The sequence below is a fragment of the Lepidochelys kempii genome, chromosome 12, assembly GCF_965140265.1.
Source record: "Lepidochelys kempii isolate rLepKem1 chromosome 12, rLepKem1.hap2, whole genome shotgun sequence".
Lineage (NCBI taxonomy): Eukaryota > Metazoa > Chordata > Testudines > Cheloniidae > Lepidochelys > Lepidochelys kempii.
Window position 1 is genome coordinate 4582812 of NC_133267.1, and position 24328 is coordinate 4607139.

At 46.2% G+C, this 24328-nt stretch overlaps 1 protein-coding gene across 4 annotated transcripts in view; it reads right to left on the reverse strand.

The window, feature by feature from the left end:
- CENPT (centromere protein T) overlaps nucleotides 1-24328 on the reverse strand; it is a 42100-nt gene that overhangs the window by 8757 nt on the left and 9015 nt on the right. For all 4 annotated transcript variants that reach the window (XM_073307232.1, XM_073307231.1, XM_073307233.1 and 1 more), the window contains 6 exons: nucleotides 19164-19297; nucleotides 17796-17829; nucleotides 14847-14992; nucleotides 11349-11801; nucleotides 8972-9199; nucleotides 2263-2481 (listed from right to left, as the gene is read on the reverse strand). In XM_073307232.1, the coding sequence (XP_073163333.1) occupies nucleotides 2263-2481; nucleotides 8972-9199; nucleotides 11349-11801; nucleotides 14847-14992; nucleotides 17796-17829; nucleotides 19164-19297 (1214 nt within the window). The remainder of the gene's footprint in view (nucleotides 1-2262; nucleotides 2482-8971; nucleotides 9200-11348; nucleotides 11802-14846; nucleotides 14993-17795; nucleotides 17830-19163; nucleotides 19298-24328) is intronic.

Sequence of the window (24328 nt, forward strand, 5' to 3'; positions counted from 1 at the left end):
GTCTTGTATTCCATGGCCATGGCGAGAGGAGATTCCACAGGATATGGAGCTGGTTCTGCTACATTCAGTTCCCAAGGAGGCTCCCAACAGCCCTGAATTATTCCAGTTCCTCCGAGTTAAACCCTGCCATTCTCCCTGCACCAGGGACAAGCCTAGGAATAAGTTCCTTCCCTTACACTGGAAGGGGCAGAGTCTAGCAGCATCGCCCACTTCCACAGAAAGAGCCAGCCAGCTGAAGCCCAGGTCATAGAAGGGTGACAGAAGTGGGAGTGAGACACCAAACCAGGATTCTGGAGGGCTGCGAGCCTGCCTCTATCAGAAGGGGTAGCAGCCACCAGGTGAGCTTCATCTGGGGCATACGCCCTCATCTACCCTCTTCAGCTTCATTTTTGAACCTTCCATCTGCTTCTCCCCCACAAGTGGGAGCAGGAAGGAAAAAGCAAGTTAGGTGGAGAAATGAGGCAATGACTCCATGACTTCTTGTCTGAGGAGGGAATGGGGGAGTGGGTGGGACTCCTTGCTTCCTAGTTTCCTCTGCAGTCTGGGGAAAGCCGGAAGTTGTGTGATCAACGTGGCATTAGTTTAACCTAGTGATGGTTACAAACAGCTAGAACAACACGGCCTGTTGCAGAAAACGGGTGCTACCGCCACCGGCCTTGAGCAGTAGTCATCTGCTGCAAGGGAGAAGCTACTGAGCGCTCCACACACTGAATGCAATGCTCAGAGTCCCTCTGAGAATGGGGCAATGCCACTGACTGACATGGTCCCTCACGTTAGCCCTTTCTGAGCACGCAATCCTGTGCGTTTGGGGGGGTGGGGTGCAGTGCCTGGGGTGGCGAACTGCAGCACTATGCTAGGCTCTTCAGGGTCTCTTCAGGTGATTCAGAGGGCGATGCTTGGCTTTGATCTCTTTGTCCGACTTCTCTCCCTGCCTTTATCCAATGTTACACTACTGTCCTCCCCCCGTGAACAGCATTATAGAGAGCAGGCCCAATCAACTCTATAGACAGAGCCACCTAAAGGCCCAGTGCACTTGGTAGCATGGTTAAGTACATCCACAACATTTCTTTCGACACTAGTGTCAACCCAGTTGGCCCCTCTGCACAACATACGCTAGCGTGGGCATTCTGACCACCCTACACTGCTTCAGCTGCTAGTGACGAGAGCAGAGATCAGGGAGTTATTTTTTTAGAATGCCTTCCCACAAATCCCCCACTCCATGGTGCATGCCATTCTGGGAGATTTTTGTACCAGTCAAGCAGGACACTAAAACTTGTCTCAGGCAGAGACTTGTTTGGTGGAGAACCCAGCACTCTTCAACAAGAAAGCAGACAGGAGTGCTCCTGAGAGATTGAGTAACCTTCAGTGGTCTCTGAAGAGGAGAGTCCTGAGGCAGATGCCCCTCTTGCTGTGTGTAATGCAGACTTAAGAGTGATAATGTCAGGTCACCATCTCTGCCCATATGCTCTTGGACTGGCTCAGTCCTTTCAATAACCCCAACCACTTTGATCTCTGTGGAGCCTGCCCTGACATTACAGCACCAGTCTACCTATATGTGAGTTTCAGTCTCTGTAGGCAGGAGAATTTTCATAGCTTTGTGCAAGTTGGCTACTGCCCCAAACTCCTGCTCCCTGGCTCACACTGGGTGTTGGATGTTAGAAGCATTTCATTTTTGACTAGCACATGTAACTGGATGGAGCTGGACCAAAAGTATATGCCCTGAGCAACCTACAGCTAAGACTAGCATTGAGATTTTTTAGGCCTTAGATGAGAACCTAGGGACTTGGCAACTCAAAGCACTAGTTGATCTGACACCAAATAACTCTATGCGAAAGAGTAAGCGATGTTACTAGGGGGAGACAGGCCAATGGTCAGGACCAAGCCTTTAACAAGTCCTTAGGTTTAGACTATTGGAGATAGCAACAGCATTGAAATATTCCCTTTTCATTCAAGAGAAATCACAGTAACAACATTCTTCAGCAGTGCGGTCTAGCTGAATGCATCCAATGAAGTGAGCTGTAGCTCACGAAAGCTTATGCTCAAATAAATTTGTTAGTCTCTAAAGTGCCACTAGTACTCCTTTTCTTTTTGCGAATACAGACTAACACGGCTGCTACTCTGAAACTTGTCATTACTCTACTGTGGAATCTAGTGGACAACATAGGTGGTAATATTGTTACCAAAACCCTTCCACAATCTATTGACAGGCCCTGGGGCAGCCCCTCCAACTAACTTCTACCACCAACATGAGTGCGTTCTTACCCTCACTCTCAGGATCCTCAGTTTCAGCTTCCTCCTCAGTCATCTCCTCTTCCTCGGAGTCACCCACCTCTCCTGTTACAGCTCCACCAGCCAGCTCAGCTTCTCGTCCTACAGCTTCCTTCATCAATTTCCTTCCATATTTCTCAGGATACTCAGCAGACATGGCGGTAGAATGCCTGCTCAAGCTGCGGGTTCTTGCACTTCTGGGGCTCTCGACAACTAGATAAGGAATAATAAACAAGCTTTACTCTAACAGGCCTTTCAGCCAAGGCTTGTCCTCACACACATCGTCTCAAATGGGGGCTGAGGCTTAGACAAATAGTCACTGGCAAAATGTCTGTCTTTAGTATGGAACGCGCTGTGTAAGCATATAGTGCTGGTTTTTAATAATTTAGTTGCAAGGTAAACCGAGGCACGGAGTTTAAGTTACTTGGCCAAGGTTAGAGGGTTGGAAGTAGAACTAGTTCACTGCCATAACTACTTCATGACACTCTGAAAATTTAGTCATAATAGTTCACTCGGCTTCCTCTCCACTGAATTCTGAAGGAAGAGGGCATACATTTTACTCTGCCTAGCTTTCTGAAGGACATACAGAACAGCCCTTGCCAATATGGAGAAGTAGAAATAAAACTAGAGGTTTTAGTTCAGATTGACATTTGAGCTGCCTATCAATGCCCACCTCACTTACTAGGGACATTCTGACACCAGCAGGACAGCTGCAGCGAGAGGGCAGAGAGGAATCTCAGTGTTGATTTCTAGATCAGTTTCCAGCCTGCTTCAATACCTCACATCAGAAGAGCTTTTTTTGCAACTAGGGAAAGGCTGTTCCCATGTTCATTCCAGTTCAGATGTTAAAGCATCCTAAAGCATGAGAGAAGCAGGTTTACGTCTCTTACTTCTGGTGCCCATAATGCTGGTCTCAAGTGTAATTTTAAGAAGGGGATCTGGAATGCCAATGGGAATTAAAGCGAATTGTTAAATATATGCCAGTTTGTGCATGGCAAAAAGCGATCAGTCCTTATTGTGAACCTGAGCTGAGAGGAGCAGCTCTCTCCAAGCCTGAGAGCTCCAAGTATTTCTTTAAACCTAAGTGACGCTGAGATATTTCCTCCTTACCAGCTACTTATGGAGATTTCAGTTTCTAATCATAGAATATCAGGGTTGGAAGGGACCTCAGGAGGTCATCTAGTCCAACCCCCTGCTCAAAGCAGGGCCAATCCCCAGCTAAATCATCCCAGCCAGGGCTTTGTCAAGCCTGACCTTAAAAACATCTAAGGAAGGAGATTCCACCACATCCCTAGGTAACGCATTCCAGTGTTTCACCACCCTCCTAGTGAAAAAGCTTTTTCCTAATATCCAACCTAAACCTCCCCCACTACAACTTGAGACCATTACTCCTTGTTCTATCATCTGCTACCACTGAGAACAGTCTAGATCCACCCTCTTTGGAACCCCCTTTCAGATAGCTGAAAGCAGCTCACAAACTTCCCCCACCACCGTTCTTCTCTTCTGCAGACTAAACAAACCCAGTTTCCTCAACCTCTCCTCATAAGTCATGTGCTCCAGCCCCCTAATCATTTTTGTTGCCCATCCGCTAGACTCTTTCCAATTTTTCCACATCCTTCTTGTAGTATGGAGCCCAAAACTGGACACAATACTCCAGATGAGGCCTCACCAATGCCAAATAGAGGGGAATGATCACATTCTTCAGTCTGCTGGCAATGCCCCTACTTATATAGCCCAAAATGCTGTTACCCTTCTTGGCAACAAGGGCACACTGTCAACTCGTATCCAGCTTCTCATCCACTGTAAACCCTAGGTCCTTTTCTGCAGAACTGCTGCCTAGCCGTTCGGTCCCTAGTCTGTAGCTGTGCATGGGATTCTTCTGTCCTAAGTGCAGGACTCTGTACTTGTCCTTGTTGAACCTCAACAGATTTCCTATGGCCCAATCCTGTATCCTGTCCCTACCCTCCAGCGTATCTACTTCTCCTCCCAGTTTAGTGTCATCTGCAAACTTGCTGAGGGTGCAGTCCACGCCATCCTCCAGATCATTAATGAAGATATTGAACAAAACCGGCCCCAGAACCAACCCTTGGGGCACTCTGCTCGATACCGGCTGCCAACTAGACCTGGAGCCATTGATTACTACCCGTTGAGCCCAATGATCAAGCCAGCTTTCTATCCATCTTATAGTCCATTCCTCCAGCCCATACTTCTTTAACTTGCTGACAAGAATCCTACGGGAGACAGTGTCAAAAGCTTTGCTAAAGTCAAGGAATAACACATCCACTGCTTTCCCCTCATCCACAGAGCCAGTTATCTCATCATAGAAGGCAATTAGATTAGTCAGACATGACTTGCCCTTGGTGAATCCATGCTGTCTGTTCCTGATCACTTTCCCCTCCTCTAAGCGCTTCAGAATTGATTCCTTGAGGACCTGCTCCATGATTTTTCCAGGGACTGAGGTGAGCTGACTGGCCTGTAGTTCCCTGGATCCTCCTCCTTCCCTTTTTTAAAGAATGGGCACTACATGAGCCTTTTTTCAGTCATCCGGGACCTCCCCCGATCGCCATGAGTTTTCAAAGATAATGGCTAATGGTGCTGCAATCACATCCGCCAATTCCTTTAGCACTCTCGGATGCAGTGCATCTGGACCCATGGACTTGTGCTTGTTCAGCTTTTCTAAATAGTCCCGAACCATTTCTTTCTCCACAGAGGGCTGGTCACCTCCTCCCCATGCTGTGCTGCCCAGTGCAGTAGTCTGGGAGCTGACCTTGTTCATGAACACAGAGGCAAAAAAAGCATTGAGTACATTAGCTTTTTCCACATCCTCTGTCACTAGGTTGCCTCTCCCATTCAGTAAGGGGCCAACAGTTTCCCTGACCACCTTCTTGTTGCTAACATACCTGAAGAAACCCTTCTTGTTACTCTTAACATCCCTTGCTAGTTGCAACTCCAAGTGTGATTTGACCTTCCTGATTTCACTCCTCCATGTCTGAGCAATTTTTTTATACTCCTCCCTGGTCATTTGTCCAATATTCCACTTCTTGTAAGCTTCTTTTTTGTGTTCAAGATCAGCAAAGATTTCACTGTTAAGCCAAGTTGGTTGCCTGATATATTTACTAATCTTTCTACACATCAGGATGGTTTGTACTTGCAACCTCAATAAGGATTCTTTAAAATACAGCCAGCTCTCCTGGACTCCTTTCCCCCCTCATGTTATTCTCCCAGGGGATCCTGCCAATCAGCTCCCTGAGGGAGTCAACGTCTGCTTTTCTCAAGTCCACGGTCCGTATTCTGCTGCTCTCCTTTCTTCCTTGTGTCAGGATCCTGAACTCGACCATCTCATGGTCACTGCCTCCCAGGTTCCCATCCATTTTTGCTTCCCCTACTAATTCTTCCCTGTTTGCGAGCAGCAGGTCAAGAAGAGCTCTGCCCCAGTTGGTTCCTCCAGCACTTACACCAGGAATTTGTCCCCTATACTTCCCAAAACCTTCCTGGATTATCTGTGCGCCGCTGTATTGCTCTCCCAGCAGATATAGGGGTGATTGAAGTCCCCCATGAGAACCAGGGCCTGCAATCTAGTAACTTCTGTTAGTTGCCTGAAGAAAGCCTAGACTACCTCATCCCCCTGGTCTGGTGGTCTATAGCAGACTCCCACCATGACATCACCCTTGTTGCTCACACTTCTAAACTTAATCCAGAGATTCTCAGGTTTTTCTGCAGTTTCATACCGGAGCTCTGAGCAGTCATACTGCTCTCTTCCATACAATGCAACTCCCCCACCGTTTCTGCCCTGCCTTTGTCCTTCCTGAACAGTTTATATCCATCCATGACAGTACTCCAGTAATGAGCAGCAACAAAAAGAACATTCACCACATCAGAACACCAAGTCAATAACCTTTACATGACCAGCTATAGTCCAGTCAAAACAAGTAATTTATAACAGCAGGCTGGCCCAGAAAGCAAACTGCAAGAGATCCCACTTAGAATGGAAGTCAGGCCCTCTCATATCTAACCTCTCACTGACAACGTAGCTTCTATGGATCAGACACACGTAAGTAACAAGCGTTTTTCCTTAGATGAACAGCAAGTAGCGTTACATACAGGGCATTTTCTCCAGGGGAAAAAGCCATAATCAAAACAGGACACACATCTGAGCGGGCTTTAGAAAGAAGTTGCTGCACTCAGCTTTCTGAAGCAAAGTAACTACTTAGGGAAGAACACACAGTATAGCTAAAAATAATTGTCAATAGCATTTAGAAATTTGTCAATGGAGAAAGTTTCCTTTAATTACATTTCCCAGCAGGAACTCCAAAATTAGACAGAGGACAAACACAATGTCGAGCCATTGGAATGCCTAGGAAAGGAAGGACTTTCCAAGGTTTTTTGCTTAAATTCCATCGCGTTCTGAGTTCAGTGCAACTCTGCACTCAAGATTTTAAATCACACCACTCTTGTAATCAAGTTCCATATTACCCTGCATTTTCCCCCACATAATAATTAACAAACACTTGAGGGAAAGGAGGGTCTGTGGTTAAGGCACCAAGCTGGGACTCAGGAGATTGGGGTTCTGTTCCTAGCTCTGGCACAAACTCCCTGGGTGACACTAAGCAAGTCATTCCATCTCTGTTTGGTTTCCTGTCAATAAAAGAGAGACCTTTCCTTTGTTCATCTACACTGCAAGCTCTCTGAGGCAGGAACTCTCTTACTGTGTATCTGTATGTACGGCAAAAAGCACAAAAGGGCCCACTCTCAGCTTGGGCCTCTAGGCGCTACTGAAATACAAACAACAATACAATACTGTGGCACAAGATGAAGTAGTGAGGCCCAAACCCAATACCTTGAAGTGTTTTGTCTGGTGGCAAACACTTCTCACCAAATGATTACTCTATAGGTGACCTCTGAGTCCTCATTCTCAAAGGAAAGCTGCACAACACCTTCAAATGACAAGCCTGGAAGCTTAAATTCATAACTTTGCTAGACACTAAAAATCATGGACTGAACAGAGACACTAGATTTATGGCTTATTACAACAATCTACAACCCAGTAGCAACTGCCCCAGCTTACTTCCCCCATCCTTCCTCTCCTCCCTATGACTGGAGGGGTGTTATTGGGCCACTTCACCTTGAAGTGTGTGTTAACTACTTATGCTACACAATCTCTTCCACTTTGTAATTAGCTGGGACACTGAGCCTGTTTCCCAGACCTGAAGAGGAGCTCTGTGTAAGCTTGAAAGCTTCTCTCTCTCACCAACAGAAGTTGGTCCAATAAAAGATGCCAGCTCACCCACGTTCTCTCTCTATTATCCTAGGACCAACATGACCTACTGCTACATAAAGGAAGAGAATGTAAGTTTAAAGGAGCCACTGTGTGGAACACCGTCTGCAACACCTTGGTAGGCAGCAAATTCAGTGATATTGAACTAATGAGCTGGCTACCCAGAATGCCATCCCTGTTGTGCTCCCTACACGTACACAGAACAGATCTCTGCCTAAAGCTAAATAAAGAGCTAACCTTGTGGGCAAAGAAGAGACCTCTGCTCAAAACAGACCCTCTATATAAACAAGACAGATAGACCCGTCTGAACTGCGGTGGTGGGAGAGGGGTGTAGTTAGATGTACACAATACATAACAAGCAGCTTTCCTGGACTCTTGGCACATTTGTGCATCACACCAGGACTAACAGCGGTAAACCCAGCCATCTTCCCAAAGCCAAGAAATAAAAACAGCCCTCCACCCCAATTATCAATCACAGCCCTTTGGTGCACACTGCTCCTTCCCCAAAAGCCTGGGCACAAAGATAGCGCATATCTCTTGGAAACCTCTATTCTAGACCAACAGGATAGAAGGGTACATTCTAGAGAACAGCCTGCCTGTTGCCCCTTGTTTGTCAACTGCCTGTGCTGATCTCAGGTACGGCAGTGTAGCCCAGCGACAGAGCAGGTCTTTGGCCTGGAATCTGTTTTTTCATTTAGGTCAAAGCCAACACCTTAAGTTCCACCCAGAAGTCCAACACACAGCCAATGCAAAACCCGGAGAGTGTTGTGGTTATGTGCTTCCCACAGGACACACTGCTTAACATTCAGCTGCCACATTCTGTACCAGCTTCGGTTTCCAGCTATGTGCTTGCCAGAGGCACCCTGGGTAAAAATGGAGCAAGATGAAAACAAGAGAAGAGACCCCACAGGATGCCCCCATTCCAGGGCAGAAACAGCCTCAGAACCATGGAATAACTGCTCTTCTGCTGAACTTTTGTAAAGGGAATGCCCAACACAAAATCCTGGCCAGCTTGGCCTCTCTAATCAGGTGAAGCAAACTTAGTTATCTGGGACACTCAAACACAGGAAATGGGCTTAGCTGAAACATGGCTTGCCCAGAAAGGAAGTTATCCACCTCTCTCTGGGAGCTGTCTGTTCATATACATAGTTGTACAGACCTGCCAAGAGCATGTGAATAGAAAACAAATTCCACTGTCAGTCACTGTGTGTGAAACAAGAACAGGCAAATGAGCATGGCAGCCAGCCTGACACTCCATTTAGAGTGCCTGACCAGCCATGCCTTTGAGGTTACTTGGAAGAGATTATCTCCAGAACCTGCTGGGGGACAAAGTCATGTTTTGCACACCAAGACTCCTGCTGCTCATTGGTTTACACCAGAGCAGTGTACTCAGTTGCCTTCTATCACTGCCCTGAAAGCGCTTCTTACCCTCACTGGCAGCCCCTGCCTGCTCAGCTCTGTCATCCTCCATTTCCTGCTCCACATCAGCCATCTCTTTGCTCTCATCTGCATCATCCAGCTTCTCAATTATATGGGCGACAGTTTCTCTCACTGATGGTCTGCTGGATTTCACAGGCTGTAGAGCAGACAGGGTGTCCGAACGTCTGCTCAGACTCCCGGAGGCAGCTGGCAGTGAGGAGCTTGGTCTGTCAGAAGCTAGACATTCAGAGAGTTAGGTTAACACAGAAGCTAAGTCCCCAATGTATCTTTATGACATTTATTGTGGCACTTGTTGCAAGTATGAAACATATCCAGACACCAAGGAAGGAGTTTGCATGACTTGCCCTCGCTTTACTCAAGACAGCTCAGAGAGTTCGCACTGTGCATCAGGAAGTAGGTTTGAAAGAGACCTTCTCAGCTGGCTTTTCTCAGCCCCTGCTGGAGAGAGCCACATGGTGCATTAAAAGCATTAGCTATACTGTAGCACCAGAACTAGGCTGCCTCATCAGTCTTTGATATTAATGGAACACAAACACCAGTGCCCTTAGGACATGCTCCCTTTCTTTTCTTCCTCTCATTCCCTTTGCTCAACGCAATCCTCACACCTTCCTCCATGCTGCCTGTTTGGCCCAAAGTTCCCTCCCTCTCTTCAGTCATATCTGTCCCTTAAACTAATTTCTTCCACCAAGCTCACGAGTGAGAGCCCTCCCAAGTTAGAGCATTATTGGCCTGTTCTTCAGGATGCTGTACTCTAGGAAAATTGGAAGCTTTACAGGGCAGGGAACTTCTCTCTCCACAGCTATTCTGTACAGTACCTAGTGTACTGGCCATGCTTAAATACTGATCTGGCCCTCCTGACAAAAGTCATAAGATAGGAACTGAGTGTAAAAGAAATGCCAGGATAGTCACAGGGCTCTGTATTTTAATCAGAATCCTGTGTGTTTTGCAGGAAGAGCTGTGCAAAGCTATTTACCATTTCAGATGGTGACCCTGGTGCAGCGATCCTGCCTCAATTTCTGTAAAGGCAACAGGTGCACTCAGACTCATGTCAGCCATCAGTGTTAGTTCCTGCCCATAATGGAGTTCCTACTCTCAGCCTCCCATAAAACCCAGGCATTAAGCTGGCAGCTCTCTACGTCCAGAATGAGACTGTGCCCACCTGTAAATATCCCAGAGTCAGGGACAGGTTTAAAGAAACAATTCATAGAATATGTAACTGGGATGAAAATGGAAGAGATCAGACCAGCACAACGACTGTCCTAAATCTAAGCGAGCCCTTGAACAATGGTTTGGGCTCAGACTAATTTCAAACTAGAGCCTCAGTACAGAGCTGGTCTAGAACAGGGTTTTCCTACCGTGGACTAGAAACAAAAGTAGTAGATAAAATCCTGGACGGGGAAGACCCCTAACTTCCAGGTGAGGAGAGGGGAGAAGACTTTTTTCAAACATTCATCAATTCCAAGGCCAGAAGGGATCATTGTGATCATCTACTCAGATGGCAGAGGCCATAGAATGTCCCCCAAAATAATTCCTAAAGCAGATCTTTTAGAAAAACATCCAATCTTGTTTGTTCTCCTGTCTCAGGCCCAGACTGTATCCCTATCCACCCCTCCAGCTCCAGCCTGCCTCCATAATTCTCCTTTGCTGTATTTTGGTGGGGAGACCCACTTGCCAGGGAGAACCCACTCCTGCAGTCTTCTGGAGACTGGCCAGGAATAAAGATGGGGTCAAGCAGGGCATTGCTTTCTCGCCAAATGACAAGGGAGGAGGTCTTCCTCGCACTGGGATGGGGGAGGACCCCATAGCAGAAATAAAACCCACCAACCAGGGTTGGTCCTAAAGAAGCTTCTGCTCAGTGGGGGCAGGGATCCCCGGGCAGTGCCTGCACAAGAAACTGGGAGCAAAGCCCGTGCCAGCAGTGGTCTCCCAACTGTGGGAGAACTTGGGCTAGGCAGGGAAGGGGAGATGGTGACAACTAAGGGTATGCCTACATAGCCAAGAAAAACCTGCAGCTGGCCTGGACCAGCTGACTCAGGCTTGCAGGGTTTGGGCTGCGGGGCTGTTTCATTGCTGTGTGACTGTCCCATCTTGCAGGGTCTGAGAGCCCAGGCTGTGGCCCAAGCCAAAACACAGCAATGAAACAGCCCCGCAGCCCAAGCCCCGCAAGCCCAAGTTGGCTGGAACAAGCTGGCCCCAGGCATCTAGTTGTTGTGTAGACATAATGGGGAGGACAGGGGACTCTCTTCCCCTGGAGGGCTTGAGGACACAGGGTGGGCCTGGCAAAGTGCCAGACTCAGGTGTGATTAATGTATCCAGCAAGCTAGTTTACAACAGTCATTCTCTGATTATAGGGGAAGCAACTTACAGAGCAGGTCCCAGCTCAACTCTCTTTGGCTCCTACGGTACTCAACCACCAGCCTATCTGCTCCAGGAAGTTGCTCTGCATAACTGCTCCCTCGGGTATGTTCTCGCTGCTCTGAGTTCAGGCTCACCGCCCGTCCCTGAGACTCAGTGGCCATCTGGTCAGTGTGTTCAGGATCCCGGGCCAAGTCCTTCTTCTGAAGTCTCTCTGTCATTCCATCCTCGGCATCCACATCAGACAGCATGCCCTCCTCAGTAGCCGCATTAGAAGCCTTTCTCCCTTGCACTGGAATTTTTCCTTTCAAGAACTTTTGTTCAGAAAACCTCACTTGGCTTTGCTCACCGAGCTGCGGTTGAGCAAAGAGCTCCGTGTTGCTGAGGATGATTTCGGTATCACTCGTTCCCATGGTCATTCCAATCATGGAAGTTGCTTGTGACTCCGCCAGATAATTTTGTGCTGGTTAGAAATTTTTAAAATAAGTTTAATCTGTGGAATCATTCAGGGTCCTAGGAAAGCAAATACATTAGCAGGACATGTATACAGAGTCATTAACTCAAAACTCTTGTCCTGCCCTTGATGTCAATCCATAAGCCTTTATAGCAATTTAACGCCAGCCAAAAGGACCTGTGCTTTATACACCAACCCATAGCATTCTGGATAAGAGCAGCAGAACAATGCAGACATCGCTCTCCAAACCCTAGGGCACCCAAAGATTTACTGGGAGACTTCATTCTGCCAATAGGTACTGTAAAGTTCTCATGGAATTCCCCATCTGCCACGGGCCCACATGAACAGGTCTTTCATGCACTTGGATTGCTTAGGGCCAAGAGTAATTAGAGAACAGAAAGGAGACTTCCAAACCAATCTGCAAGTAGAACAAATCAGATCAGAGCTATAACAACCTCTAACCTAGAGAGAGGAGAATGGTTGGTTCCACCCTTATGGGACAACACAATGGATGTGCAGAGCTGTTGTAGCATTGCCAGAGACTTCAGTGCAATAGTGACTGTTACTGGGAATTCTGACCAGGAAGACATCCATTAAAGCAGAAATCCCCAGGGAGGGCCAGGAAGTTAAAAAGCCCAGTAAGAGAGAGATGTTTGGAAGGACAAGATAATTCAGTAGTAGCTCAACAAGGCATCTTCCACAGAATGATACAAGCATAGAAACCCGCTCAGTTCTGCTGTCAATAAAAGTCAGGCAGTCTCTGCATTCTGGGGTCTTTGCCAGGCCTGCATTCCTCAGTCTGTCCTGAGCCCTGGCTAACTGTCTGCTGTGCAACAGTGGTGCTGCCCACCCATTTGGTAGCGCTAGCCACCAAGAGCATGTAACATCACTTTGCCAAGGACTGGGCTAGCTTCTGGGTGCCATGCAAAGCCATTCAAAGTAAAGGCTATTTACAAAGCTCTGAAATACTTTGGATTCTGGCCACCTCTTTCGTTCCATGAAAGCACACTAAGGCTATGTCTGCCCTTGGAGTTGGAGGTGTGATTTCCCGTTCAAGTAGACATACTTGTGCTAGCTCATCTAAAACTACGAGTATAGCCACAACAGTTTGGGCTGCGGCAGCATGGGCTAGCCACCCAAAGTGCAAACCCAGCTGGGCCCCCTGGGCACCTGCATGGGGTGGCTAATCTATGCCACTGCCTGTGCTACCACAGGCATGCCGCTGGTTTTAGCATGCTGCCCCAAGACCACCTAATGCGAGTACCATCTGCTCAAGCTGGAGATCACACCCCTAGCTTCAAATGTAGACATAGCCTGCGGTGACGAGCATTTTATCAAATAGGTTATGAAGGCAGCTGGGGTGCCCTTCCCAACAATCCCTAGATTTGAACATTCCTGGACCGGAGACAGGTCCTGCTAGGTGGAGAGCCCCCAAATTATGGGATTTCCTTCCTCCACTGGTCTGACAGAGCCAGAGCACTTGGAGCAAAATGCAAAAATGTTACACTCCCAGAGCAGGGATGGTTTTAAAACTGGGAGTTGATTAAACTTAGTATCCCCAACACACAAAGCTTTCACAAGCCGCAGTGCTGCTGAGTCTGTCTAGAGCACACCTATCTTCTGGTATGACATCCGGCTCGGACCTCTTTAACAGAGCCCCAGATGATACAGGGACAGGATGCAGTGAAATAACCTGGGCTTTCCAGACAGCTCATACAAAATTCACACTGACATTAAAATATTCTAACATATGCACATATTAACTCATGAGTGCTGCACCAGACTCATGTGTAATGATGACGGCCTGATTGGGGGGAGCGAGTTTAGTGATGAGCCTACTTGTAAAGTGTCCTTTTCTTTACTTGGGCTTTTTTTTTTAAAAAAATGATGTATATCCGCCTAGCGATATCTGTGACAGATGTTTCGTTTCTATAAAGGTATAAAAAATAAAAATGCATTAGCCTTATGCCCTTTCTGTTTCTTTTTGATGGAAGGTGGAGAACTAATGAAACAATGATGTCCCAAGAGAGAAAGATTTTTACTCAAGACTATTTAAAACTCTGGCTTTGTCAACACCTATTGAACTTCAATGCCTAGTACACATTATGGAGAAACAACATCTTTGCTAAAGATTCAACATCCTGAAAGGTGAGCAGCTCCAGTACCAAAGCTCTGAGAGCCCTCAAAGGCCCTCTGACAAAACTAGGGCAAGGGTGACCTGACAGTCCTGAAATTTCTAAAAGTAAAAAACAGCAGGAAAATTGACTAAAGGGTTTAACACGCCAATGCACACTAACAACAGAGATTTTTAATTTGAAACACAGCAAAATTATTGCCTCAAATTGGCTACCAGATCATCAAATTGCCATGTGGGTCTTCCTGAGCACTTCCCACCCTACCCCATTACTCTGGAAGATCCCAGCTGCTGGGGTAGAGGACTACAAGGGCCTGTGCTCCCAGACACCTCAGTTCCAGCCTTGATGCCAGCAGCTGCATTTCACCTGCATAGTTTCATCGTGAGCAGAAAGGTGGTGAAACAATAGGTGGCAAGCAACACTTCCCAGCAGCGAGGGAACATCGTGGAGACACGATGACAGCAGGCTCAGTACAGAAGTAGGGAGCCAAAGGACGAGCAGCTCTGTGGTTATGAATAGATGTGACTGAAATCAGTCAGTCACTATACTTCAGTTCTCACTACCTCCTCCCTCAGTCCCAGGTCTCCTAAGGCCAGTGTCACTAAGGAGATGCCAAACAGGAAGCATGGATTCAGAACCGCTCCTGACTCCTGTTTAGGCAGTGACGGCTGCTAATTAGCAGGATGGAAGTAGACTCAGACCGGTGATATTCAGAGAAGGTGGCTCAGGCACCAAGGACAGGCTGAGTCACCAGAGTAGCTAGAAGTAGGTTTGTGCCCCTCCCAACTTTTTGTTTAGGATCACTTCCATGTCACTGTAAACATGGAAGTGGCCTGGAAATCCTGAAACCCTAGCAATCTGCTTCTCCACACAACACCCCTCTTCGCCCAAAACAGGAGAAATAACAGTCAACACCCACTGCCTTTTATCTGCAACAAATTCTGTTCCACGCCTCCTTCGAAAGCCTCCACATTGACAGTTTTGCGATTCTTTGGCCTGCGGATTAAGCCTCTTTTTTCAACAGACTCTGGTGGTACTGGGGTAGCAAGAGAGATCTGAAGAGACCTGAAAAGAGACAGAGTATAACACTGCTCCAGACCTACTGTTTCCCACTCCCATCCCAGATCACTTTTGCCAGTAGCCAAAGAATGGGGGTTTAAACATTGTGTTAACTTGAGGAGATTTTCTACAGGGTTAGGTCAACATAAGTGGCCTTGCGTTGACCTTGCTGTGCAAGTGTCTTCACTTAAATGTGGTTCCCACCAACGTAAGTGCCTCTCTATGCTGATTTAGTAACACCACCTCCCTGAGCAGCTTAAAGTCACAGTCAATGTAATTAGATCAACCCAGCATGAGTGTAGACACTGCATTACTTTTGACGACTGTAACTGGCTTTCAGGAGCCATCCCACAACTCCTTACAATGGCAATAAATTGATACAAGTGCTACTAGTGAGGACACACACTGCTGACCCAAGAAACCAAGTGTACACACACACACACACACACACTATAATAACTGCGGTGGCTGTATGCCAACACAAGTTAGGTCAACATAATTTTGTAGGCTCATACCCTGCAGAGCAATGACAATGGAATCGAGTAACCTAACTACCTTCTTGTACTAAAGTATAATTTTAGAATAATAGTTCAGAGATGTAGTATCTTGAAAACAATAAAGCATATTGCATGGATATCTAGTTCTTCCCTAAGGCTGAGTTCCCTGGATCTGTGGGGCTCAGTTCCTTCAGACTCCTCCATACAGCCTGTCCATACCAGCTTGTTAGCTTAGACAGCTGCATGCAAGTGGACCCTCCCACCCCCGAAAGGCTTTTTAACTTTTTAGTCATTTGCTCTCTAATTCTCAGCACTGCAGAACAAGATTTGTAAACAGGAGACAAGACAGAGGATCTTATAAGCTAACAGCTGCAACCCACCTATAATCATCTATCTAGATACTCTTATCTGGGAAGCCAATGTTTTGCTTCCCTGCTTGCTCTTCTCACAGCTTTATACAATTAGATCAACACAGTCACACAGGAAAGTCTTATAATCGCAATGTAAGTTGTACAGTCTCTCTAGATAACTAGGTTACACATCAACATTCCTAGAGTCTCACCTGGCAGCTCCTGCAGTATTCATAACATTATGTATCAACTCCATTTCTGTCACGGTTGTGACTTTGCTTGGTGAGCAACTGAGTTCCCTACTCCTCTCCTCCTAATTCCTTCTTGAGATCCCTCAAGAGGGGATTGAGCAGTTTGAGATCTTTCTCTATGCCTCCAGCTAGTATGTGCCATACTGTTCAACGTCAAAAGAGTTAGCAAGCACCTTCAGAAAAGGGCTCCACCAGAAAGGTACTGGATGCATTCTAAAACCAAAGTTAACATGAGCCCTTAAGGGACGGAGGGGTGTTTGTAGGAAATTCCCTGAGGTTTAATATTTTAAATTATTTGCGCCTTCCACAGCTGGTGCAGAACAAGAATTAAGAACCATTTTAACTGTGATCTCCAGCACACAACTCACCTCTTCCCCTTAACTGCATAAGGAGAGTGGAAACACATTTGGGCAATTTAAATAATCTGACACCAGTCCGCTTTAGCAACAGAGTTTAACATACAATGGATTATCTAACATTAAGCTACATATTTCAGGTGAATCAGAATGATTGTGACATGTTTTACAGCTTCCTGCCTACAGAGAGCTGTATGGTTGATGTACCTGAAAAAAGACTAACACTTATGAAGCCTTAAACCTAGGAGGGAAGCCTTAAAAAGTAAATAAACGTATAGGCTCCCTCCTGCAAGATACAGGAAGAAAAAGGCTTCAGAACACATCTGGGAAAGCATTTAATATTGACATTCTGTTAGCGTCCACAATGCTGGGGGCTGTCGACACACACAAGGAAACAGGTTGTAAACTTTTCAGGGCAGCGGCTAAGACAAGCAACATACAAAGCGGAGGAGAGGTACACATTATGAATTCTAAAATAAATAAAAATAAAGGCCAGATATAAAGGCCGACTGTCCCTCAACCTTTCCATCAGGCATCACAGCTGAAGTGTGTCTTAAGGAGAGATCTGAAGGCAGGAAGGACAGGCTCGGCTCAAACCGGGGGTGGTGGGGGGGCATAGGCATGAGCAGCATGGAAGAAAACACAGAGGTTGTGGGCAGTCATGGATAGCATCACTGGCAGAGCACTGGTGCAGCAGCATTGTGGAGAGTCTCAAAAGGTGAGAAAAAGCAGCTTGAACTACATGCAGTGGAAAAGGGGGAGCTGACTGAGAGATCTGATGTGCGCCAAATAATGGACAAAAATGACCATAGCTACATTGTGCACGGATTTGAGGGGGACTGATGAGGGTCCTAGGCGAGGCTTAGCTGTAGGGACAGAGGAGGCCACATCTTGGAAATGTAATGGAAGAGCAACAGGATTTGGATCCAGCCTGAACGTGTGGGGCAATGGAGAGGGAGGAGTCAAATCAGAACTGATTTAAAAGACCATCTTGCATCCACAACCCCAGGATATCAGAGGGTATGCAATCAACTATCACCAACACCTGGTATCAAACTGTGGAACTGCTTTATCATTACTGTTCAACCTACAGGATCCTATTGCATGTTGCTGTGAAAGGGAAAAAAGTGGGCATGGAAGTGCTGGATATAGGTAGTTCTGCTTCCTGGTGCAGAACTGCCCAACAGAGAAACTGCTCAGAGCTGACTTACTGCAGCTGTGGAGTTCAAGAGAGCTCTTCCAAAGACCGTGTACTGGCCCATCCTGCCTGCTCCTCCCAGCTAGAGAAGGTCTGATGAATCAGAGCAGTTGTAGTCATGCCAGTCAAAAGCAAAAGCCTTTGTGGTTTAACTCACCGTGTCAGAGAAGAGTTGTCCAACGCTGGCTGGGCTGGAAAAAGTTTGAGGCACATATTAGCTGAGTATGGCACAACCTGTACAGATATTACTAGTGTGAGGGAACAATCTTATCCCTCTCCACCTTTCAGGGCTGGTTACACTACGATCCCCCAAGAGCAAAGCTAGTATGCTACATCCACTACCTCATATTTAAGGCACCATGAATTGGGCAGAAATAACAGAAAAATATTCAGTGCATTTTCCTGTATTTCACTAATTTTCAGTTTGTTTTAGGAAAATAAAATGACAGCTTCACGATTCCTATTCTGAATTGCAATGCTACATATTAGTGGCTAGTTCTCTGAAAGAGCAATAGACCGTTGATACAAAAGACAGCGTAATGCAAGAGAAGCTACCTCATTCAGTAGTATTAACCCCATTTACGTTATTAGTCACAATATATCCAGGAGGGTTGCAGGGGGGGCAGTCAAGGGGCCTGGGCACTGCTGCTGGGGACAGGGGCAGAGCAAGCTGGGGCACCCCCCTCCATCCCCAGCACGCTTGGCCCCTGTCCTCAGCAGTCAAGCCCAGAGAAGGAGTGAGCCCTGCCCAACTGCCAGGGAGAGCAGCCAAACAAGCAGGGGAAACGCACAGGGAAAGGACTGAGCCCCCCTTTTCACCACCCCACAGGTACATGGGGCAGGGAGAGTTGGATAGGGCAGTCAGGGGGTGGGGAGCAGGGGGGATTGGATAGGGGACTGGCATCCTGGGGGGAATGGTCAGGGGGGCAGAGAGCAGGGGTGTTTGGATGTGGGAGTCCCAGGGGAGCAGTTAGGGATGGGGAGCAGGGTGGGTTGGACCGGGGTGGAGAGGGCTGGATAGGGGCCAGGCCACGCCTCGCTGTTTGGGGAGGCATAGCCTCCTCCCAGCCTTCCCTACACGGCCCTCCATACAATTTCTGTACCTGATGTGGCCCTAGGGCCACAAAGTTTGCCCACCCCCGTTATAGACTAATCAAGTTGCCTCTTAACCTTCTCTTTGCTAAGCTAAAATTTAGAATTCAAAGTGGAAGAATACCAACATGGTAAGCCAGCCTGACAGTCACAAATGGAGGAGCTGCTCAGGGAGGAGCCAGTTACTTGCAACTTGGGTGGTTTTAGTAGCTCAACCATGTTTATTTTTAATCTGAAGAGATGGCCTTCGACCCGCCTCCAGAGCGCCCCTTTTGTACTTGCCACACACACCGCTTCCTGGTGCGGAACTGCCGAACAGAGAAGCTGCTCAGAGCTGACCTACTGCAGTTGTAGAGTTCAAGAAATCTCTTTTGAAGCTCCCTGAAAACCTTGGAGTTCAGAGTCAAGCAAGGAGTTCCTTGATCTGCCTTACCAAGTTTTCGAGGAAGTCGCTCATCTGCTCCTCTCTCAAACTCAGAAATGCTGAACTTCTTTTTCTTCCTACTCATGTGTAATGCAGTCATAACTGTGCCCTCAGGAACAAAGTCCGGCAGATGCATTTCCAAGCTATCAAAACAAACAAGCCAAGGTTTTAGTGCAGGCCAACATTCTAGCGTTATCATCCAGGTACGCTCAGCTCCTAGCAGCAGTAACATTCATTTCTGTTTCCGACCTTTTGGAGCAGCAGAAATGAGGAACTAAGCAATGATGGGGTCAGTAAATACAAGAAGGTGTCACTCACTTGTCTTACCAACCAAAGCAGATTTCAAGGAAGAGAGCAAAAGAGATCCAAATGCATATTTTCAATGAAGGTATGATAAATGAAGGGGGGGAGGTGTCCTTTTATGGACACCCAGCCAGCCAGTTAGCTACAAAAATCACTTTTGGTAGCTGTTCTCTACTTGCTTTACCTGTAAAGGGTTAAAAAGTCTGACTGCATGCACAGGTAAAAGAAAGTGAGTGGGTACATGGCCAAAAGAGCCAATGGGACGGCTAGAACTTTTTAAAATTGAAACAAGACTCTCCTTTGTCTGTCTGTGGTTTTTCCTCTCTGAAGAGGAGACACAGAGCAGCAATGCTGTAAGAAGCTTGTGCCAGGTATGAAAAATCATAAAGTCATACTTAGAAACTACTCATTTGAAACCCCAGATATGTAAGTAGATCAGGAAATGTCTAGGAAGACGCAATTAGGTTTATCTCTTTTATTTCTGTAAGGCTTGTGGACTCCCCTGTGCTAACCCCGGGTGCTTTTGTTTTGCTTAAACCTTTAAGCTGAACCTCAAGAAAGTTATTTTGATGCTTACTCCTTATAAGTGGTTATTTTTAAAATCTAGCAATAGTCTGAGTTTTTAAGACTTTTTTTTTTGTTTTTAATAAAATTTACCTTTTTAAGAACCGGATTGGATTTGTGCATCCTAAGAGGTTTGTGCATAATGTTGTTTAATTAGATGGTGGCACCAGCTGATTTCCTTTGTTTCCTTTCTCAGCTCTTCCCTGGTGAAGGGGCTTGAGGGTACCCGACAGGAAGGAATTCCCAAGTGCTCCTTCCTAAGTTCTCAAAGTGGGGGTTTTTGCACTTGGGGTGGTGGCAGCATCTACCCATCCAAGGTCAGAGAAGAGCTGTACCCTTAGAAGTTTAATACAAGCCTGGAGTGGCCAGCATTAATTTTTAGAAACCTTGCGGGCCCCACCTTCTGCACTCAAAGTGCCAGAATGGGGAATCAGCCCTGACAGAAGGGTTCTGTGAACTTAAGGCAAAAACGAAGGATCAGATCACACTCAACCCAGTTTCACAATTCTCCCCCCATAAGAACAAGAGAGAGCAATGAACATTTATCGCTGTACCGCTTGGTAAATAAGAAGGAGTCATCATGAAATGTCATCAGGGATGCTTGAATATAGGAAAACAGGAGAAAGATGCTTATCTAGTCAGGGACTTGGGCCAGGAGCAGAAAGCTAGCAGGAAAGAAGATATAAAAATTGCCCTGTTCTGCCCCTCCATGCTGGCAAGAACCCTCCCATGTGAAAGCAAAGCTTGACTCAAACCTGCTGCAGAGGGAGGACAGGGGGCAATGCTGACCCTCTGAGCGATGGAAGAACAGATAGTCAGCTGAATTTTAGGCAGAGAAGGGGTAGGGCAGATGTTGGTGGAAGGGAATTGGAAGCCTGTCAGGCAATGGAAGGAAGATGAGGGGAGATGGTTCTGCAGCCACATGGACTGTGGAGTTCCAGGTAGACCCAACTGTCAGACTCAGACTTCCATTGTTGGTGGAGGGGGATGCAAAGGGGCACAGAAGCTTGAAGGGAGATGTAAACAGAGTGGGGAAGGGAGCAAGGCTGAGCTGGGGGAGGGGCAATGTGGTGATGGTGGAGAGGATCTCAGGGGGTGGAAACAGTTCAGATCCCAACACTGTTGAGGCAGCAAGATCTTCAGCAATCTTATTCCAGTACAATGCCCATCCCCACTATGTTACAGTGTGTTGGATCTGCAGAGCTCCATGGCTACAGGATAACAGAATGCTCCTTTAGGCCCTGGTGCATCCCCTTCTCAGCCCTTTGCACCTAGGACAGTGGGACTGGAGCAGAGCAGTCAATAGGATACTCCTCAGTGGGAGCAGCATGCTTGTCGGAGCTGTGCAGTTTGGCATCCCCTGCAAGAAGAAAAGTACCTGCACCATTCAGTTATAATTCATTAACATTTAAATATGTTCTTTCCCTCACAGTGACATCTGCTGGGGAAGATCAGAAGTGCATCTGTGTTTCACTACTTTTGTTACAAGATTAAGGCAAGCAATTATTATTAAAGGATACCTGAAAGGAGAAAAAAATGGGCTGGTGTTCTTTTTTACTTCTTTATGACAGGAAAAAACCTGAAAGACTGGTTAGAAAAGAAGTGTCTGCTTGTTTTTCACAACTGCTCTGGAAGGCTGTAGAGCAACTGGAAAAACAGTAATACAATTACCAAGAAAACGAAAGCTGGAGCAATGGCCAGAAGGGATTTTTTAGCCAGACAACTTAAAACTTTTTTTACAACCATTTATTCTCAATGACTAGTTAATATTTTGACAAAGGAAGTCTCTTAAAGATCCAGCTCCTCCTTCCCTTTGGTTAAGATATAAGAGCTGACAACAGACATTGTCTGAGACTTCCAAAAACTCCATCATCAAAACCAGGAAAAGAAAAGCCTTCTCATGGTTTCTTTCATCATAAAGAAAGAAAAAGGTGCAGAGACCCACTTGCTCAAAAATACTCTGCAGGTCACCTTTAAGGTCGGTTATTTGACATTGTAAGAAAATTCACAGATGTATAGAAAAAATGGAAAGAGTTACTAGGTCGTTATTTTGAGCAAAATATTCTTTACTTTGCAGTATCTGTTAATGACAGCTCAAAAGCTGATCTCTCTCACCAACAGAAGTTGGACCAATAAAAGATATTACATCCCCCACCTTGTCTCTTTAAAAATCTTACATCACTCCTCCGTTTTCCACTACACTGGGCATAAAGTCAAGTTTACAAAAGTAGATGGAGGAACTTTGCTAAATAGGTTAGAGACCATGACTGACTGGGAGGAGGGGGGGGGAGGCTCCGGGGGGAGAACGATACGATTTGCTTAAATCAGCATAGTAAGTAATCTTTTCAGATTGCCAACAAACCATAATTTAGCATCAGTGCCCAGATACTATGGTCTTGTTACTATATATACACACAAGGGTTGGTCCTCGGGCCATTTTTGTTCAATATCTTCATAAATGATCTGGAGGATGGTGTGGATTGCACCCTCGGCAAGTTTGCAGAAGACACTAAACTGGGAGGAGAGGTAGATACGCTGGAGGGTAGGGATAGGATACAGAGGGCCCTAGACAAATTAGAGGATTGGGCCAAAAGAAACCTGATTAGGTTCAACAAGGACAAGTGCATAGTCCTGCACTTAGGACGGAAGAATCCCATGCACCGCTACAGACTAGGGACCGAATGACTCGGCAGCAGTTCTGCAGAAACGGACCCAGGGGTTACAGCGGACGAGAAGCTGGATATGAGTCAACAGCATGCCCTTGTTGTCAAGAAGGCCAATGGCATTTTGGGATGTATACGTAGGGGCATTGCCAGCAGATCGAGGGACGTGATCGTTCCCCTCTATTCGACATTGGTGAGGCCTCATCTGGAGTACTGTGTCCAGTTTTGGGCCCCACACTACAAGAAGGATGTGGAAAAATTGGAAAGAGTCCAGCGGAGGGCAACAAAAATGATTAGGGGACTGGAACACATGACTTATGAGGAGAGGTTGAGGGAACTGGGATTGTTTAGTCTGCGGAAGAGAAGAATGAGGGGGGATTTGATAGCTGCTTTCAACTACCTGAAAGGGGGTTCCAAAGGGGATGGATCTAGACTGTTCTCAGGGGTAGCTGATGACAGAACAAGGAGTAATGGTCTCAAGTTGCAGTGGGGGAGGTTTAGGTTGGATATTAGGAAAAACTTTTTCACTTGGAGGGTGGTGAAACACTGGAATGCGTTACCTAGGGAGGTGGTGGAATCTCCTTCCTTAGGAATTTTTAAGGTCAGGCTTGAGAAAGCCCTGGCTGGGATGATTTAGGGGATTGGTCCTGCTTTGAGCAGGGGGCTGGAATAGATGACCTCCTGAGGTCCCTTCCAACCCTGATATTCTATGATTCTATAGTTACAATGTCAGAAGCAATGCAGTGTCTAGCAGTTACTTACTGAAGAGTTCATTTCAGCCTGCATCCTGGAATCACAAGCCTAAATATGTTTATTTTAGGAGAATAGTTAGTAGTTTCTAGAACTGCACCTGTCCAACTCCCCTGCCAATTTTTGTGGTTTTGCAATCACATTTTCATTTTTTAAACAATTTCTTTCCCTGTTTTGTGAATAACCCACACAAACTGGGGGAAACGAATAAATGAATATATAAGGGAAACAAGGAAAGTGATTAAACACAAAATGTTGTCAACTGCACAAATGTATTTTCTCCCTTATCTACCAGTTGCAGTGATCTTAGCTGTTTCTTGTAACAACAGTATGTAAAAAGTTTTCAGACAGAAGCGAAGCTTGTAAGATGATTGTATCCTTTTCATTCTTAACAGTTTTAATAGTTTGTATGATGTTTGGGTATTTTTTATGTGTTAAGAGGAGTATCTAGAACTGAAAAAGGCATTTTTATTTATATGTAAATAAAGATTTTTTTGGTGAATAAATTAATGTCTAAGTTAGAAGTATAAAATTACACCTAATGTTAAGATGAGACATCTGGATAAGCAGACAGCTAATAGTCTGAACATGGTATGGCCTCATACCAGCTAACCAAGGAGAAAACACAAACAATAAAAAGAGGTGATTTAGATCTCCTAATTCAAATCAGTCCACCTCTCTTTCAAGCAGTCATCTGCATTTAAAGCCTTCATCTACCGCATGCCATTGCCTGGCACTAGGTGGTCTTTTAGAACTCCCTGCCCTTTGCAGGATGAGCACCTCCTGAACCAATCTGGCCCAAAGTGAAAATGCAACTTGCAAGATGATTTTTTTTTTGCACCAGTCTATGTGAAATCTCCACGATCACTACTGACACGTTCTAGGCAAATTCCC